Source organism: Homalodisca vitripennis, chromosome 7 (assembly GCF_021130785.1).
Source record: "Homalodisca vitripennis isolate AUS2020 chromosome 7, UT_GWSS_2.1, whole genome shotgun sequence".
NCBI classification, from domain to species: domain Eukaryota; kingdom Metazoa; phylum Arthropoda; class Insecta; order Hemiptera; family Cicadellidae; genus Homalodisca; species Homalodisca vitripennis.
The window spans coordinates 130493450-130512539 of NC_060213.1; the positions used below are offsets into that span (position 1 = coordinate 130493450).

A 19090-nucleotide genomic window follows, 5' to 3' on the forward strand; every position below is an offset into this window, starting at 1 on the left:
GAATTTTGGGCCTTAAAGCCCTGTCTTACAATTATTGCAATAACAATGAAGTGATGTTGTTTGTTAAATATTATCAAATCGGTTGAAAGTTTTACAATTAATGTTGACAGGCTACACATCACACGACTATGTTACTCAACAACAGCAGCAAGCTCGGCAGCCCGACTGTGAATCAGCCTTCGGGCGAGACAGTCATCATAGAAGAGGACTCTCCTTATATCCCTGCCACGTGAGTACAGAGTACACGGTATCTGAGAATTAATAAAGTTGTCATAGAAGGATCTTAAACTTTCAAATATACATAATTTTGAATGGGAGTGTTTAACTGTTTGTGACAACAGGAGTGTGTAACTTACGAGGGATCTAGATTGTACAGTAATTGTGTGTGTGACAGGGGGCGGAGGGTGGAGGTGGAGACTGTCTCGAGCACTCCGCAGCGCGGCAGCACCAGCAGTACGCAGACCGCAGACGCCACCTACGCCAGCCAGTGAGTTTGTGTGACCCCTTCAGTTTATCATCAATCGAAAACAATCGTTCAATATAACTTAAAATCAGAAAAGAGAATTTATTTCAAACTACCTAGAAAATTATGTTTTCTATGTGCAATATATCTGAACTAAGTCCGTCCACAAAAGTACACAACGAATTTATAAAGTATTAGATAAGAGTATTGGATATTGAATAAATTTGAAAGTATTTAACTTTCTCAAAATACCTTACTTTTGTAATAATTAAAATTGCATTGACCTATGCCATACAAAGTGTACAGAGGATACAGGTAATTAATTGTTTTAATATAAATTTATATCTAGATTTTTCTGTGTACGTTTTACATCAAACATTTCTAATAATCAATCATCAAAAGAAGATATAGGAAGTATACAAATTTGTTGAAACATTCATTACTTATTTAAGGTTACATTATGGACAGACGTGTATCCAAACACAAGTTTAGACATTAAATTTTCCTCAGTTTTAAAGATTGTGAAACACTACTCTCATTTGTCTTATTAATAATAATTATAAACCATTATTACTTCCATTTAAATAAGTTCATAGAAAATTAAAAATGATAAAGAATAGTTAACACTGTTTTTAAAGAATGAGAGGAATACAAGCTTTTCCACCATCTCTTGACTGTTACTTGTTTAATCCTAGACTATCGCTGGAAGAAGTAGCCGGGTTCTCGCGCGATGCGTTTGGCCGCCAAAGCATGTCCGAGAAGCGCCACGCCACACTCGACGCCAAGAATACCGACACTTACCAGCGCAATAAGAAGCTGCGCGAGGAACGAGAGAAACAGCGGCGGGAGGAGATGCTCAAACACGGCAGTGAGTACAGTTTCTGTAGCTAAATTTGTGTTGTAATAACTTGTGGCTTGGCCTGTCTCTTTGTCAGCATTTAAAAAAAATTACCAAGTTAATATTTTTTGTTCCCTCACATTAATTTTACTTGTAAAAACGAACCGTTCAAATATGAAGTTGTAGCAATTTTGTAATACACAGTGCCATCTCAGTTGTTTTACCATTGAAACTAAATTAATTATTTTTTGAAATTACTTAACTACACGGTTATATCTCAGCTGAGAGTATAATTTTATCTGTTTAAACAGTAAATAATAATTTGTTCCAATTGTTAAAAAAATACATTTAGTAATTTTAAACCATTTTGAAATTTCAAGAGTAAATTTGTAATTTCTTATATCAGGAGTTTTAACTGCAATATAATGATAAATTTTTATTGTGCTTGATTTATTTTATTTTATCGTGATATTAGTGATATCTGAATATTATTGACTGAAAAATTTGCATGTAACAATATCAATCTTGTGTACTAATCAACAACATAACATCAATTCACAAAGAAGCTTGCTTTTTCACTCTGTTAATAATCAAGTTTAACACAAATTTATTTGGTTAAATATATGAAGGATTATTATAGAAACTCACATTTGTCTAACTGCGTTTGAATGACAAAAAGTCGTAAACAAATGTTGAGAAAGAAATATAAACTGTTACATAAATATGATTAAATATTTTTGAGAAAAATTTATGAAGAATGAGACTGTTTTAGTAATATCTGGTATTTGTTCGAATAAATATTTCTAATAAATGATATTTAATTAAATAGCAAAATATTATTTAAAAAATTAGGTTAACTTTCGTGGGACCGAAAGTTACAATAAATTAATTTGTAACATACAAAAGTTTAGTTATATGCTACTGTTTAAAATAAACATTACATTAAATCTGTTTTATAATATGTAGGAATATAATTTTAAAATGCAATTTTGTACACCCAAATCCAAAAACGTTTATGTAAGTATTATTGAAGTGATAACAGGATTTCAGACATTTGCGATCGTTATATGTTACAAAAAGTATAACACTACCTTTCGAGAATTGAATTCCATCCTCTTCTTCAGATGTAAAAAGATCTTAAGACATAAAAAAACTAAACAATGTGACAATGGACTGGCAATCAAAATTAAAATAGTTATTTTAAGAGTCTTTTTTAGGGTTTTACTTCGAGTCTTTTTTACACCGCAAGATGAGGTAGATTTCAATCCTCGAAGTGTAGTGTTGAAACTTTTTGTAACATATAACAATTGCAAATTTCCGAAGTCTTGTTATATTTTCAAACCTTCCATTGCCGATAACAAACTTCAAACAAAGAATTATCGAAGTATTGGCGGTTCTCAATTAATTATAGGAGTATAATCCACCCATAGTCAAATGGGTGAGTAAGAGTAAGAATTGTAAGCATGTACTAATGCTGTAACTGTTGTCTGTGTGCTTACTGTGTCGTGTGGTGTTGGTGTGACAGAACACGTGAGAGAAGGCGCCAGTGCCGGCATGATCCGGGTCAACTCGGCCGAGTCCATCCCTCGCTCTGACAGTACGTAACGTTTCACCTCAAGTACCTCCAATCTCAACGGCGATAATTGTTTCAATTGTCTGCAATATGAAATGTTCAATTATTGCAATTGGATCCAGATTCCTTGCACAATAAATGTGTGATTTTGACAAATTTAATTGTACCTTGACCTTCATCAGACGATAAAGTTTTTAAGCTATAAATTAGTTAGCTATTTTAGCCTAAAAGTGTTATAAAATAGTTTTATTTAGGACGATTTTTGTCTTTACATGAATATTTTGTTTTCTCCAAATAAATGTTAAAATAATACTAATTTTTTATTTTTTTTTTACAAATTTAAACCGTTTATTTAACTCTGCATTTACAGTCTCCAACATAAAGGCACAGCTGAATCCTTATGAAAATTAATGATACTGACAATTCATTAGGGAACATCAAGCAGGCTATGTGGGTGGGTGATGCCTCCTAGTCCTTATTAACATTTTACATAATATTGTAGCAAGCAACCGAACAAAATGAAACAATAAATAATAAAGCACTACTATTATGTCTGTAACACGTTTTTATAACCTTACTACAAATACATTAACCATTATAACACTTTATCACTTATTTTATTGAAACCATTAATAGTTTAAGTTCAAAATAAGGTAGATCAAGTTAAAAACAAACTATCATGTGTATACATATGGTAGTACAGCACGGATATAAAACTGTGCCTTGCTTGATGCACTATGTAGACAATTTGATTTTGTCTACTCTGAATCTTTAGGTTAACTAGACACCTTAGTGCAGTGGTTCTCAACCTTTTCAACGCTGCGACCCCCTTTTTAGGTTGAGAATTTTGGAGACCCCCTTCTTGTAACATCGTAAAGTAAGCCTTTGTATGCAAAAAGACAGCCAGACCATGCCACAGGTGAAAGAGTCTTTTTAAAGTGTTCATTGAGGCAAACCGAACCATTTGAAATTGATTGGAACAAATGTGTTTCAATTGGTAGTGATGGTGCGAGAGCCCTTTCGGGTAAAAAACAGCGGATTGATTTGCCAAGGTTGAAAACGTTAATGCCAAATGCAAACTGGGTGCATTGTTTTTTTACGTAGACAAGCTTTGGCAGCTAAAGGAATGCCGGATGACTTGCGTCAAGTTTTTTGGCTGAGGCTATCAAAGTTGTTACCCTACGCCAAGAGTCGACCATTGCAGAGTAAATTACTTGAAAACTTGTGTGAAGAGGTAGGAGCCCTGCACAAACATTTGCTATTCCACACCGAAGTGAGATGGCTGTCCCGGGGTAACGTGTTGAGTAGGCTGTTTTAATTGAGATCAGAAATGTTGCTTTTTTTAATGGACAGTAAACATGAACTTTCCCATTTTTTTTCAGCGATGATGAAAAATGGTTAATAAAGCTTGCTTACTTCGCTGATATTTTTTCTCATCTCAAAATTTTGAACTCATCCCTACAAGGACCAGAAACAACTATTTTGTATGCTCAAGACCCCGAGTAAATGCATTTGTAAGAAAACTTACTCTTTGGAATACAAGAATAAAAGATGAAGACTTGAAAATTTCCAACTTACACAAGAATTCAAGGAGTATGTCTCAAGTATCGGTGACACATCCATTGGACACACATCATCTCTCTCATTACTCATATCATCACACCTTGAAGCCTTGATAAAGCAGTTGAATGATTATATTCCTGTTAAAGATACAAGTGGATCTGTGTGGATAACAAAACCATTTTCCGGGAAAAAGAAAAAGTTGTTCAAAAAGCTGAATTGAATGCTGGCCTCCACGATGAACTGATAGATATATCAAGTGATCAGTCATTGAAACTACCTCTTGACGATGTTTGTCCCGACAAGTTTTTGGCTAAGTATAAAGAAGCAACACACAGAATTGACCTAAAGTAGCATTGAAGATTTTGATACCTTTTTCTACTGCTTACAATATTGTGACAAAGGATTTTCCACAATGGTGAATTTAAAAAACCAAATCAAGAAATCGTTTGGCACTGGAAAATGATATTATTTGTGTTTGACAAAAATCAACCCAGACATTCTACAGTTAGTTAATTCAAAGCAAGCTCAAGTTTCTCATTAAGTCATTCTGCTGGACTTTAAAAAAAAAATATTTTTTGCAATGTATTTTGTGTAGTGTGCCTTTTTTTAGAATAAACAAATTATGTCTCACAACAATAAGGCCTACGTTACGATACAAAGCGGCTCGTCAGGCATCATCATTTTTTAGCTCCTAGAGTCATTTTAAAGCTCCATATTGTTCCTTTTTGTTAATTATAGTTGTATTTTAAAATAGTATTGATTAATTGTAAAATTGATTAAATGTACTTATTGTATTTAACAAGCGGACTCAAACTCAGTTTCTAAATAAGTACATGGTCGCTTCATTTGATATTCGCCGCTCATATGCTATATAGGGGCCTGAGTTTTTTAGTTTTTTTTTTTCATTTATCACCTATCTCGCGACCCCATCCGCGACCCCCCTGGGGGTCGCGGACCCACCGGTTGAGAACCCCTGCCTTAGTGTATAGTTAAAACTATTTTGTTTAGTTCTGAAAAGTGGATATAATTATATATTATGTATTTGCAGTCAAATATAAATCGCAATATTTAAGGGAATTTCAAAAATACTGCCTACTGACTGGAATAGTTGAATTTTGATGATTGATTTTTCTTTTGTTAAGATTCACTGAAATGAGTATTTGATTCATTCATAAACCGATCCAAATATAAAGGTGTCAAGAAATCTGGAACCAATAACTCTTTAATGGTGCTAAAATAAAAGGATCCCATAGGACGTGTAATTCTAGAGTTAATTTATCTCCCTCTGAATGTAACAAACAAACAAAAACCAGAGTTTAAAGATAGAGGGGGGAAGTTGTAAGTTTATGTTGTAGAAGTTTACGCTGGTGAGTTGGAGGTTTGAGGTTCTACTCTAAAACCAGTTTATCCAATTTTCTCATATTGAATAATGCTAAATGTTGTATGGCTTCTGTATTTTTATAATTGATTCAACCCTGTTTATTATTTCACCAGTTAGGAGTAGTTGTGAGGTGAGTAAAGACACTGACTGAGGGTTGTGCTGCAGTATGAAGGAGCAAATGTGCATGTCCTGTCAAGAGAACAAGAATGGTCACGCTTAGCTGTTCAGTGCTTAAGCTATAGGACTGTGTCTATAGAAAGAAAGCAGTAATCAGATAATGACGGTGGCAAGAAATTCACACAGGCGTACCATAAAAACAGGCTTGAAATAATGGGCATAATCCCATTTTTCTAACCTCCTATACATAAATTTGTGGTTCATTTGTCTAATCAGAAAACTGGAAAATGAGTAAACTTTCTGATCATTTGAACATAAAGTTGGTATCAGAGAACATGCACCTGCTGCGTGTTACCATACTTTACTGTTGGCACCAAAAAATGGCAGAAAAAAGCTAATTTCAACCTCTTTGTAAAACTGTGACAGTACTGGTTAAAACCTTCTACAAATTCATGTTTAAGGTCAACAAACAGGATTATGTTACTAATTTTCTGAAATTTAGAGTTAAAAAAATTGTATTTATGTGTTATTCACAGTTTAAATGGTGAAGTTAAAAATATTACTTTTTACTTGTTTAACGCTAGTACCTGACCAATTTGCTTCTCTCGCACACCCATCCTCAGTTACTTTACTCACATCACGATCAGCAAAGTGTTGAACTAGCATTACAAATGTGATAAACTATGTAATAACTTAACCAACTCAACGAAATAACATAACTAATACAGAATAATTAAAATTTGTATGGTTTTATTGAAATCCTTTGGTGTTATTTTTTTTATTTCCTGTTGAGGAGATCCAACTTAAAATTTTATCATTGTGCAAGACTGTAAATCCATAAATCTATAGAATATCTACACACAAATTGGTCTACTAGAAAAGTTGAAAGTTGAAAGTTGAAAGTTTTATCAACATTTTTATGGAATTCTTCATTTTTTAAATGTTGCTATGAAATCAAGAGTAGTACAGTAGTGAGTGAATGCGTGCGCCAAGTTTGCTGAATGAAGTGTCTGTTGCAGCCAATGGAGAGGCTGTAGTCAAGTCTCAGCTGGGTCCTTCCCTGGGTATGAAGAAGTCCTCTAGTCTCGAGTCGCTGCAGACCATGGTACAAGAGGTGAGTATTCTCACAACATTAGTCGTGTTACAATAATAGGATTTTGGACATTTGCCATCGTTATATGTTAAAAAAATGTATAATACAACATTTCCGGGATTAAAAATGTATCTTCTTCACAGGTATGAAGCTAAAGAACACGTTCACGACAATGGGTAATTTCCTGACTTTTTAATATGCCATCGAATTTTTAAATAATAACGTAAAAACCATACTGGTTTTTTTACGTTATGCGTCCATAATGAAAAAAGTATGTAGGTTTCGCAATTTTGCAAAAAAAGTTATCTCGATATGTATTTTTAATGTTTCTCTGTGCATCCCAAAGGGTACCTAAAAAATCAATTTACTTTAAAAATTAAGCAATTGTGCGCCCAATGGTGTAAACCATAGTCTGAGGTATTCTTTTAAGCATGGACTCATATTTAACAAACCACCAAGACAGGCAAACAATAAAAACACAATAAGGAAATGTATACCCCATGTGGAACACAACACCCTTTACAAAAGCCTGGTGTGTACTTGATCGGCTACTAGTGTTTTGACAACGATATAGAGGTAGAATTCTATGACACAGGAAGCTTGTCCACCGCTATGATAAGTGCCTGAATTTGTGTGGTGATTATGCCGAAAAGTAGTATTTTAGTCCCTCGTTCACATTTACATAATAAAGTGTTTTTCTTGCACATGGTTTAAAAAAAGTCTAGTACGTTCCTTACTTTTTCAATAGCCCTTGTATTATATTTATGTTGTTGTTAGTGACATTTAATTAATTGTATAGGAAATTTTATAAATTGTAAGAGGCAAGACCACACAATGAAGGTGTGAGGGGAAGAGAATCAGAATCAGAATGTAGAGTGACTATAGAATGATTAGAAGTAGGCCAGGTTGTGATGAAGTCATCCTTGTCATAATATGTAATAGGTGAGCAAGATTTAGAAGGTTTGAACCAACGAGCAAGTTTTAGAATGGCAGTTTTGAGGCTAAAAATTAACATTACTTAGAGACAAATAGAGAATCACAGTGTAACCATAGACATGTCTGACAGATCCAGATGCAGGAAGATGTGGGGACCTACCGCAACACTCAGGGGGCTATCAGAGTTATCCGAGGACGAGGGTGCAACGAGAGCTTCCGAGCTGCGGTGGACCGCAGTTACGAGGCTCCCCTCAGTCTGCATGAGCTCAGAATGGATACCCGTACGTATATTTTCTCTATATCTGTTAACTTAACTAATGAAAAAGTACGTTCTCTGTACGTAAACATTCGGTGTGACCAAAACAATTGACCAGTTTTTTTGTTTTCATTTTAAAAATTATGTTTGTTAGACAAAATAACTGAAATTATCTACAAAGTCTGTTGATTAAATTGTATATTCATTATTTGTAGCAGTGAATAATAATTCCCTTAAAAATTTACAAACTAAATCTCTGTAAAACCTCTTTTTAAAAAGTTATTCAGAATTTTTTTTTAATGTTGAGTGAAATTTAGTTAAAACTATGAACAGATATTACATTTAGAATGTCTGGTTTTTATTATATTCAGCTGTAAGGTAATTCTTAATTTATAATTATTTCCAGGAATCATGGAAGTTATTTAAAAGTAAAGATTAAAAAAGATCCAGCACTTCTGTTTATATTTTCACCATTTTATAGGCTATAAAGTTCTTATACTGAGATAAATTACATCCACATAAAACTTAGTCTTTTAATGATGTAATATACAGGGAGTTTACAAACTCTTCAGTAATAATATTTTTGGGATTTTGATTTCGGTTTAGGATGTGATATAACATGGATCAGAAATTCTTAGTTTACCGTCTTTCTGTCTGTATGTGATTTTTAGATTTTATTTTTTATTTATGCACGTTTATGTTTGAAGATAGTAGATGATTAAGGTAAAAAAATAATAAACTGCGTGTTAATGTTTAGATACAAACATTAACATACCTTCATTATAAAAACTGGTTAGAAAACTGTTGTAGTGCAGGGTTAATAATGTCTTAAACATGTAAATAAACAGTGAAATGTTTAAGCAGCAAGAGGGTTAAACTGCCATTATTAATTATCTAATACACTCTTGACCTGGTTTGTAACAGTTGCGGAGGATGAGACGGAAGGTGTGTTGGGCACCAGGCAGTCATCTCTCAACACTGCCATGGACTGTAAGATGATAAAGGTCAACAAGAAGAAGCCTGGTCTGCTGAAAGGCATCGGGTCCATGTTCAGGTAAATGAGCGTAGTGTTGAGAATTAAACTATTACCAAAGCAGTTTCAGTCTCCATATAGTAGTAAAAAGTATGGGAAAATGATCACAGCTTATTCTAGAGGTTTACCTGAATTTTTCTCACAATTGATTGTAGACACAATAATATTATAAAATAAAAAGCTCTTCTGAAGATTTGCATCTTCTTTCAGAGTGATATCTCTTAATTTGAATGAATTTGTATATAATTAGAGACTGATTTACTTATGTTGATAATAGAGTCAGAAATAATACATTGATCTGCTTTAAGTCATAATGTAGACAGTAGTTTGTTAATATTCATCATTTGTTTAATTGGTATTAACACATACCTTTCAACAAGCAGTAGTCATTATTCTACTATAGTTTCATCTAGTAAGTCATCTTCTGGTGTCAGTAAGTATTGAAGGCGAGATTATTCCTTTGGAGTCGTCATAGTTTAAAATTTACAACTGCAGCACAAAACACAACACGCTTGAAGAATACGAAATTTATATGCATTTTAAAAGGAATGCATTAGGTGAACTCGTGTTAAAAGTGAAGCAGCAATTTAGCTTGTATTATTTCTTCAACACAGTAAGTGTCTCGCCAACCATCTGATCAGCTGAAACATCAATGCACCGACAGGAACTGGAATCACTTAGCGTCAGTTGTCCTGTGTTCTGCTTGGTCACTGTTAGTCTAGTAGGTTATACATCTCTGTCACTGTGACAATAACACTTGGTCACTGTTAATCTAATACGTCAAACACCTCTCTCTGTCACAATACAAATGTATGATGACAGGTTCGGAAAGCACCGCAAGTCGATGGAGGGGGGACCCCAGTCTCTGGGCGGAGAGGAGGAGCGGGAAGCTGCTAGACGAGCAGCACGGGAAGAGCAGGAGAGGATACAGGAGCAGTACAAGAGGTTGATGCAGAAGCAGGCTGAGATGCAACAGGTAGGCTGCTCCTTACATTGTGTTCTTGTATGATGATGACATTCAGTGTTCAGTGTCTATCTATATGTTGTACAAGTAGTTGCAGGATCTTCAGAAAAGAAAATTTTAGCTCTAAATAGTTCGCTCTGGTACAAAGTATTGTATTTGGTTTCTTGGTACAGTTTGGTTCAGTACCAAGTGTTGTATGCGGTTTATAAATACAGTTCGGCTCAGTGTCTTTAATTAAAGTAATAAAAAAGTAGCACTAACATAATGTTGACTTAAATCTGACTCGCTTTCACTCATGGAAAACACTGCAATTAACCTTTAGTTGACTACTAGCTTAAAATAGTTGAGAAAAGGTTAAATTATGCTGTAATATCTCCAAATCATAATTTCCTCATAACAATATTCTTTGTTAAAATATTATGAGTAAAGAGTGAAATTAAAATAAACTTCCTCTATTAGTTGATAACACAGCAACTTAATAAATCATTATTAAATTTTATTAATGCATAATTAGCTCAAAATATTACATCTTCTGAATATTTTATCATTTATTTTCTTTCTAGAGTGCGTGTATCAACAACAAATTTATAACAAGATACACAAAGTGTAATTTTTATATTTTAGAAAAATTACATTGCCTACCTGATTTATTGCTTAACACCCTGACTACTGGTTTGGTCCTTAATACAACCAACAAGTTATTACATGTGGTACTGACTTGTTATGATTACAACACCAGAATGTTGTTCTAAATTGGTTTCAGATTCCTCTGTGACTAATATAAACCGTTTTGTGTTCTTAGTTTTCAATCAACTGCTATAAAACGTATTGTAGACTAATCCAAACGTAGCTTTGATTGTGTAGTGGAGCTCTGTGTTGTCGCTTAATTAATGCTTTGTGTCGCTTTGTCCGCTGGTGTGTCAGCAGTCGAGAGGGGAACAGTCGAACGACAACACGCTGTCGAGTAACGGTAGCAGCGGGGGTGGCGGGGGCTCGGAGCCCACCAGGACGGAGCGGATACAGCAGCTGCGGGCACAACACCAGAGGAGGCACGTGGAGCGACGCGGACAGTACCCCCTGGACGAGAGAGAGGAGCGATACGAGGAGGCTATCAGACAAGTGCGTGAGCAACAACTCTCACTCCAGCCTCATGCAGTGCGGCTTTGCGTAATATTACTCCATTCCTTAAAATCCTTCTTACTCAACCTAAGTGTGTAAGAAATGTAGGGTGAAAACATTAATAGTTAATTACTATTAACAATATGTGGTCAACAATGTTAAAATTTTATAAAAGTCAAATATTTCCAAGTTGAGGTAGTGCGTGTCTATATTCTATACTTGGATTACGGAAATGTAAAATGCAAGAAGACAAAATTTCAATAGGAGCCATAATCACATACAAATTGTGTTGTAATGTCAAGTATTTCTGGCACAGCGTTAAAAACAATCATCTCAGTAAACGTGATGTTCTAGTTTAATATATCCAGTCAGAAAACTAAAATACAAGCAGTTCTTAGGCTTACGGAGTCTTCCAGTTTCCACCGCATCAAAACAACACTTCGCAATTATCGTCTTGGAATATTTTGGCCTCTCAGTGTAGAGCCATCTTTAGTCAACAGATGTTAAACCAATACATACATTAGGATACTAAGAGAAACTTCAGAAATAATCACGAATGTCAATAACTTCAAAAAAGCCATATTGATCACAGCGGGTCGGTGGTTGGTTAAGCTTCAGCCAATCACGAGAAAACTCCGCCCCTTCAACTCGCATACATAGATAACTGCATATTACTGACAGTTTCGATTTAATGTCCGTTGACTGAAGGTGGTTCTCCTCAACGAGGCTGAAATATTTTAAGAAGATCATTGTGTAAGTATGAAGACTAAGCACTTAGTTGTTGTATTGTGTTCACAAATTCCCATGTCTGGTAATTAACACGCTAAATGACAGCCGTCCTCAAGCCTAAATTCAGTAGACAAGTGACTTGATATGAAGGCAGCAATATGAGCAAATTCCACAATAAGGATAATGCAATATAAGAAATAGTCATACTCCTTGCTCTCCATAGTTTAGGAAGATGAAATAAAGTACTGGGACACCCCAGCATACAAACTGAGTGCAGCTGGAGAAGAGATTTGTACCATTAAATAATATTGTTAATTTTTGGGCGATTCTGTGTGAAAATGTCATATTTATGAAGGAAAAATAAAACTTCTAAATACAACAAGTTTGTAAATCTAACAAAATTATTATTTTTTAAATTTTATTGGACTACTATTTAATCATCTTAAATTCATACCTCTGCCATATCTATTGCAGTTTGATATCTATTGGCACTATATATTGATAAAATACTTTTAGTATTGAAATGATATTTTGGTTTTTGTATTTTACTTTTTGCTACATTAACCTTTAACGTGGGGATTTACTCAAGCCCAACTACAAGAGGTTTTTCTGCTAATGAGATGGAAATAACATGATTGGTTGCTGCTGTATATTTTTGGTATGTTATACTCGTATGTGAAGAGAGCATGTGTCATTTTTTAATATTTACTGAACACAGTAATTAAATAGAACCAAAATAATGTTTTTGTTTTTGGGTGCTATTTTTGTTACCTCGTGTTCTTACTTGTGTGTATCAGTGTTCAGTCCTGAATTATTATTTCCATTGACAGTATAATCTATTAGACAAAGAGTACATCAACTCCGGGAGTTTTTCCTGCCTCACTGTCACACTTAATCAACATTTGCACCCCTAATTAAATGACAGCCACATTTTTATTGTTTATGAAAATTAATAGCATGTGTGTTGTGATTAATGTAACGCGTTGAAATGCGTACTCTTGAATCTGTAGGTGGTAGTAAACAAAAAAAAGAGATGGCAAAAACGTTGTCTTTAACTTAAAAACAGAGAAAATTTAAAAGAAGAGTGTGAACTGAATTCTGTACCCATTAAAATGTGTGAATAGCATGACGTATGAATCACTTTTATTTGTATAACTGAATTAAACCCATAAATGGCAGCTAGAAATGGTTTATTCTTTGATTATAAATCAACACCATCTCAAAGGTGGTACATTATTAATTTATTTTTTACTATTGTGGTAGATACAATTTTGTGATTAGGCAAAATTTCAATGTTTTCCAAGCAACAAAAGTTTGAAACTGAAAAATTATTCCAAAACTGTTGTTTTCCAGCGGATTAATGTCAGTCCCCCGTCGTACTACAAGACTGTCCAAGACCAATATTACAAGGTACTTAGGCTTGCAGCTTGCATGTCGCATGATTACAGATAGCGCCACTGGCGTAGCTGCTTGCTGCCAATACCATCTGTAGTGGTTTTTTTGAGTTTGTGTGATTTTTGCCAAATAGATAATAATTTTGTAGTGAGCGATACAGTGGGATATTTGTGAGAGTTTGTGTTATACTTATTAGTTTTTTATATTTTAGTTCACTATAAAATGAAAAGAAAATACATCCCTTTTTAAAACAATACAAGCAATAAACATACAAATTAATCTAATTAGTTTGATAGGTATTTTGGTTAATATTATATTAAGTACGAGATGTAAGCTAGTAAAATTCATGGCATAACATTAATTGGTTTTTTTTCTTCAATCTTCATAAATCTAAAAAAAGACTATTTGGTTAAAACAAAACATTTTCTTTTGTATTTATTTAGTCAAAATAAATTTAAAACAAAAATATAGAAATGCTATAGACAAAGATACATGCCAAGACCTATTGTAACTATATAACAATTCTATTTTGATGTACGGTAAAACCTGTCATAACCATAGCTAATGTGGCTTATTCATGCTTTGGAGGCAGTAGGTAATAATAGAATATTGAATACTTTGCTGGAATTGTTTCCTGTGAATTAAAAAAAAATTATGATTTATTTTAGATCGTTCTAGTTGATTAAATGGTCAGAAACATTTATTATAGTTAAAACTAGAAAACAATGTATTTAAATAATGCATAGAATAGTTTTTTGTGTGTGTGAAATAAAACATAATTCAAAAGAGTACAATTACAAATTTATTTTAGAAAAAAATAAACATTAAAATTCTATATTATTCTAGATTATAACTTACACACATCCTAGTATACATTCAAAACTTGGACACTTATATCAAAGTTAAGACAAGGTTATATTTCTGAAAATAGTACAGGCGAGGTTGTCATAAGAGGAAGCATAGAGTCAGCACTCTCTCTCTCTCACCGCATGGTAATCTCACTTGCAAAACATACAGTTTCTAAACGATTTATCGCAGCCAGATATTGCAGGGCATTATATGACAGGTTTTACTGTATTTATAAGTTTAAATTGTCAGTCTTAAAACCGTCCACTTAGAGCAATTAAAATAACAGAGTTTTTCATTTTAAAAGTTTTGTCTTGTACTTAAAACCTCAAGTGCAACACAAGTTTTGTCTTGTTATTTATCTAATGTGACTTTCAACTTGTAAATCAATGGCCTCAAACGTGTCTTCTATTCATATGTGTATTAAATATACAGTATGTTGAGGTTGCATTTTTATAAATCATTATATGAAGGATACATTGAATACTTGTTTAACCTAGTTGATTTTTTTAGGATTAAAGAAATGAAAATGTAAGGAATGCAAGTAAAAGTGGCAATAGAGCAGTTTCAGCTGCAAGTAGCATGGCCACGATTATAGCAATGCTGGACGCATGTGTGTAGAATTGCATGTTTTACTGACATCCATACGTTCTTAGAACATATTTTACAATCACCCTTAACACGTCTCTTTTTGAGGTGAATGTAACCAACATGATGTTTTGGTTCCTTACGTAAGACAAGTTGGCTCAGTTGTTTTGTGATAATGCAACAGTTTTGATATGTTAATTTAAATATTAAAAAAATAAAAAATATTAATTAAATTAAGGGTCAAATATAAAAAATACTGTAAAACATATTTTTATATGATCAGGGAGATCTAAATCAGCTGAAGTTTCCTTTTAATCATCAAAATTAATTGTAAAAAATTGTCCTCTGTGGAGAACATTTAATTTTTTCCAATATACTAACCAATTTTTGCATTTATATCATTTAGCATTCATCTAACAAAATCAAATTTAATTTGGGATAGGCACTATTTGGCTCACCCTCAAAAATATTTTTTTAAATAGCAACAACTAGGCGTTTGCCCAATAAAACATTGTTTGGGAGAGGAATTGACTTCCATTAAACTAAAACACAGTTTAGAATATGCACCATTCAGAAATAAAAATGTTAAATTATTCTGTTATATCTTAAATATTAGCATGTTGGTAACACTGAGGAAATGTTCACAGAGGCTGGAGGCCCCTGAGTTTGACCCAAGCGCCATGACCCGACCAGGCAGTCGTGTTGGTATCACTGATCCGGCCAGGTTTAGCCACTACGTCAACTACCAAGAGATACAACAGCATCTCAAGTAAGCATTACTTCCTGTCAAATTTGTGCGTGAGTGTGTATGTATACTTATGTATATAAAATCACAAAAATATCAACTTAAATTCAATTTAAAAACACTGTAGGTAATCTCTAAAGTTTATTACCGTAGATCATCGTATACCATATAAGAGTACGAAATATTTATTACTTTATTATTCCTGTGTCTAATATTTATTTTTACTAACTCGCAAGGACACCACTTTTCAAGTAATGAACAAATATGAGGTGAATGAGTAAGTAAAAAATGTAGCGGTGAAGTAAAGGTATTTTAATGCTAAAATAGTAAAAAGTTATTTCAGTTTTACACAGAGTGAATACACAGATGTGCAACATACAATATGTGACGTCAGAAATGGTATGAATACAAACTAATGGAACATAGCCCATGATGATTGGGACCAGTATTATATGTAGTGGAAATCAGATTGGTAAACTTCTACTGTATTCATATTAATTCAGTTTTATAAAGAAGTCAAAATTGTTGTTTATATACATATGTTTACAAATTCAGTCTATATCATTTAATAATGCATAGCAGGTTGTTCGTAAAATTCAATCTCTGTATGTGCCAAGATCCCTGTCAACGTAACTTCTCTCATTTCATTTCCAGGCAGTATTATTGTTTCAAAATTCAAGTTTAGTTTCAAAATATTTTGTAAAGCAAGTTTAGTAAAAGTGTTACAACAAAAGGATGGTGTAAAATGTAGTAAAAGTTTTTAAATGTTTTGTCTTTTTTTCTATTAAAATGTGCAAAATAATGAAGAAACCCTGTAGAGAAAATATTAAGAAATACTTTGGCAACCCTATAATTTCAAAAGTATATTAGCTGTTATGTTAATATCCATCTGTCGTATTCCGAAATATATTTCGTTATAGCGAAGTAAATTGATTCACAAAAATATTTATTCCATAAATCTTAAAAAGTTAATGTTTAGTGGAACATTGCTCTTTCTATATTATTAAGATTATACGATATGAAACCTTTGTATGTTCCAAAAAACGTAATATAGGATTTTTAAACAACCAATATTATTTATGAGCTTGAATCTCAGTTTTATTTAAGACAGGATGTAAAGGATTATAATAGCCAGAATATGTCGGAGCCTTTACATCCTGTATCATAGAAAACTCGAGTTTCTCACCTTTTGCAGAAGTTTACCATCCTCATAACATTTGTTTATAACTATGTATTATATACAGGGTGGAAATAAAGCATTTCCTCTTAAAGGTAAAAAAAAAAACTTTGGAGTTTAAGAATTTGAATAGACGTATTCTTTCTTTCTTAATCTATAAGTTAATACATGTAGGGAAGCAAATAATGAGAATTTTGAAACAGTAATTCTCATGTTGAGATCTGACTATATATTAGGTCTCCACCCGTTTTCGGGAAAGGAACAAACTTTTAAGAGTAGTGGAAAATACTTTAACATGTCTAATGGACATTCATTCCCTATATGTTTTTATTAAAAAAAGTTCAAAATGTTGCATAGCTTTATTTGTATTCTTTACAGTTATACAATTTAAACCATTTAATATAATTTATGGTGTGTTTGTTATCGCTTACAAAAGAGCGTACATCGTCTCAAGAATTAACGGGTGAGTATTTTTGTCAAGTTCAGAATGTATGTTGTATGCTGGCGAGGGTTCGAAAATGTGTAATACTTTGTCATCAGAAATGTTACTACAGATGTCGAAGCACTGTCATAATTTCACTGCGTGAACTTTTTTGTTGGTGAATTTTGTTATATAATTTCTTTTTTTCTTAGATTTTAAACAGATTAAAAAATATTCCTAGATTTTTGAAACATTAGTTTTCTACTTTTTATTGCATACTTTTAGTCATAAATTTTATTTTTAAATTTAATATAGCAATGTATAATCGCAATAAGAGAAATTGGATAGGGTAGAGAGAATGCCTTTATGTTAGTGAAAAGTTAGATCACTTCTTCTTCACTTAAGAACATTAGGTTGAACCTTAGTATACTCATAATATTCCACTTTTGTTCCAACACATTATTTATAGTTTATTATCATTGGCATTTGCCATTTACCCAATAAAACCATTATTCATATGTTAAAGCGTTTAACAATATCTTACGATACTAAACTTGTAAAAGCATTTGAAAGGTATTAAACTTCTAAGTGGTGTTTATTTTTTGCACAATAATTCTTTCCAGAAACAAATAAATAATAATGGTTTTCGTATGTTTAATATCGTTCTTTTTTTATCGTTGTTTAATAATTTGTTTCCTCTCGCAACGCACAGTTGTGTGTTGCGTGTTGTTACTCAGACTGGAAATGAGTTTATTTTCCAGTAGAATGTTGTATTCGAGTAATAACTAACAGATTTAACTCTATGTGAAATTTTGAGTACTTGTATATTCAAATACAAACTTAGTTTTTAGTCACTCTATTACTAATGTTACATTTTATATTGATGAGAAGAGAGGATTCTTGCAAGATGGTAAAATAAGATTAAATAAATTTTAAATCCTTATATTACATTTAGCTTATCTTGCACTTTACTATTTGCACTGGAATGCTGTATCTGTCGGTGTCTTGAATCAAACCAGACTCAAATTTTTCCTTTCACTTCTAATTTTTATGTTGCACTTATATTGCCATAGTCCATACTTCTATAGCATGCAGAAGGTATTGTTTATGTGTACATTTAATTTTTCTCAGCATGTTTTTTTTTTTTTTCATTTCAAAACAGGATTGGTGTTCTGTCTTTTTTGTAACTAACCTGTTGTTTCTTGGGCTGTGAAATTTATTTAAAAAAAAAGAGTGAAATTGAATCATTCCATGATATAGATGAAAACAATTTGAGTGTAAAGTAATCTGTTCAAGATATTTTGGTCACATTAAATGAACAATTTTAAAACAATATCATTAATTGATTCTAAATATGATTTTAATTGAGTGCTTAACTCTAAAACAATTGCCTTAAAACTATAACAAAAATGTTTTTCTTGAATTTAACACAATCAAAAATGAAACATTTATGTTATATTATATAAGTTTACAGTTTAATTACAGAAAATGTTCTTACTTGTGCAAACACATTAAGTACTTAATCCCTACAAACACTGCACAGTTTACACAGAATATGTTATAGATTTGTATGAATTTGCAAGTCTTAGGAATAAATTTGCTTAAAAAAATGTTACTTGCGTAATTATGTGTTGTTATATATCAATTTATTCTTGTTGTAAATAAATAGTCAGAGGATTAATAATCAAGTTAATGTTTATTAATTAGCAAATATACACATTAAGTACACCGACAATGTAACACGTGGAAGACGTACGAAAAAGAATAAATCATATTTACCTATAACAGCCTGTTATGAAAGTTGGCGCATGCGCACGTTGATTTTCTTTGCTGTCGTAGTGTGTGTCTGTGTG

General features: G+C 32.7%; 1 protein-coding gene across 14 annotated transcripts in view; it reads left to right on the plus strand.

The window, feature by feature from the left end:
* Positions 1 to 19090, plus strand: part of LOC124366336 (partitioning defective 3 homolog) — a 102754-nt gene that overhangs the window by 73939 nt on the left and 9725 nt on the right. For 6 of the 14 annotated variants that reach the window (XM_046822805.1, XM_046822808.1, XM_046822813.1 and 3 more), the window contains 11 exons: positions 111 to 229; positions 395 to 487; positions 1159 to 1331; positions 2827 to 2898; positions 6955 to 7049; positions 8095 to 8245; positions 9145 to 9274; positions 10076 to 10229; positions 11142 to 11336; positions 13419 to 13475; positions 15542 to 15663. In XM_046822805.1, coding sequence (XP_046678761.1) covers positions 111 to 229; positions 395 to 487; positions 1159 to 1331; positions 2827 to 2898; positions 6955 to 7049; positions 8095 to 8245; positions 9145 to 9274; positions 10076 to 10229; positions 11142 to 11336; positions 13419 to 13475; positions 15542 to 15663 — 1361 coding nt within the window. Of the gene's footprint in view, positions 1 to 110; positions 230 to 394; positions 488 to 1158; positions 1332 to 2826; positions 2899 to 6954; positions 7050 to 8094; positions 8246 to 9144; positions 9275 to 10075; positions 10230 to 11141; positions 11337 to 13418; positions 13476 to 15541; positions 15664 to 17252; positions 17299 to 19090 lie in introns of those variants that run through there. The other 8 variants (XM_046822811.1, XM_046822814.1, XM_046822819.1 and 5 more) reach the window with 6 other exon arrangements.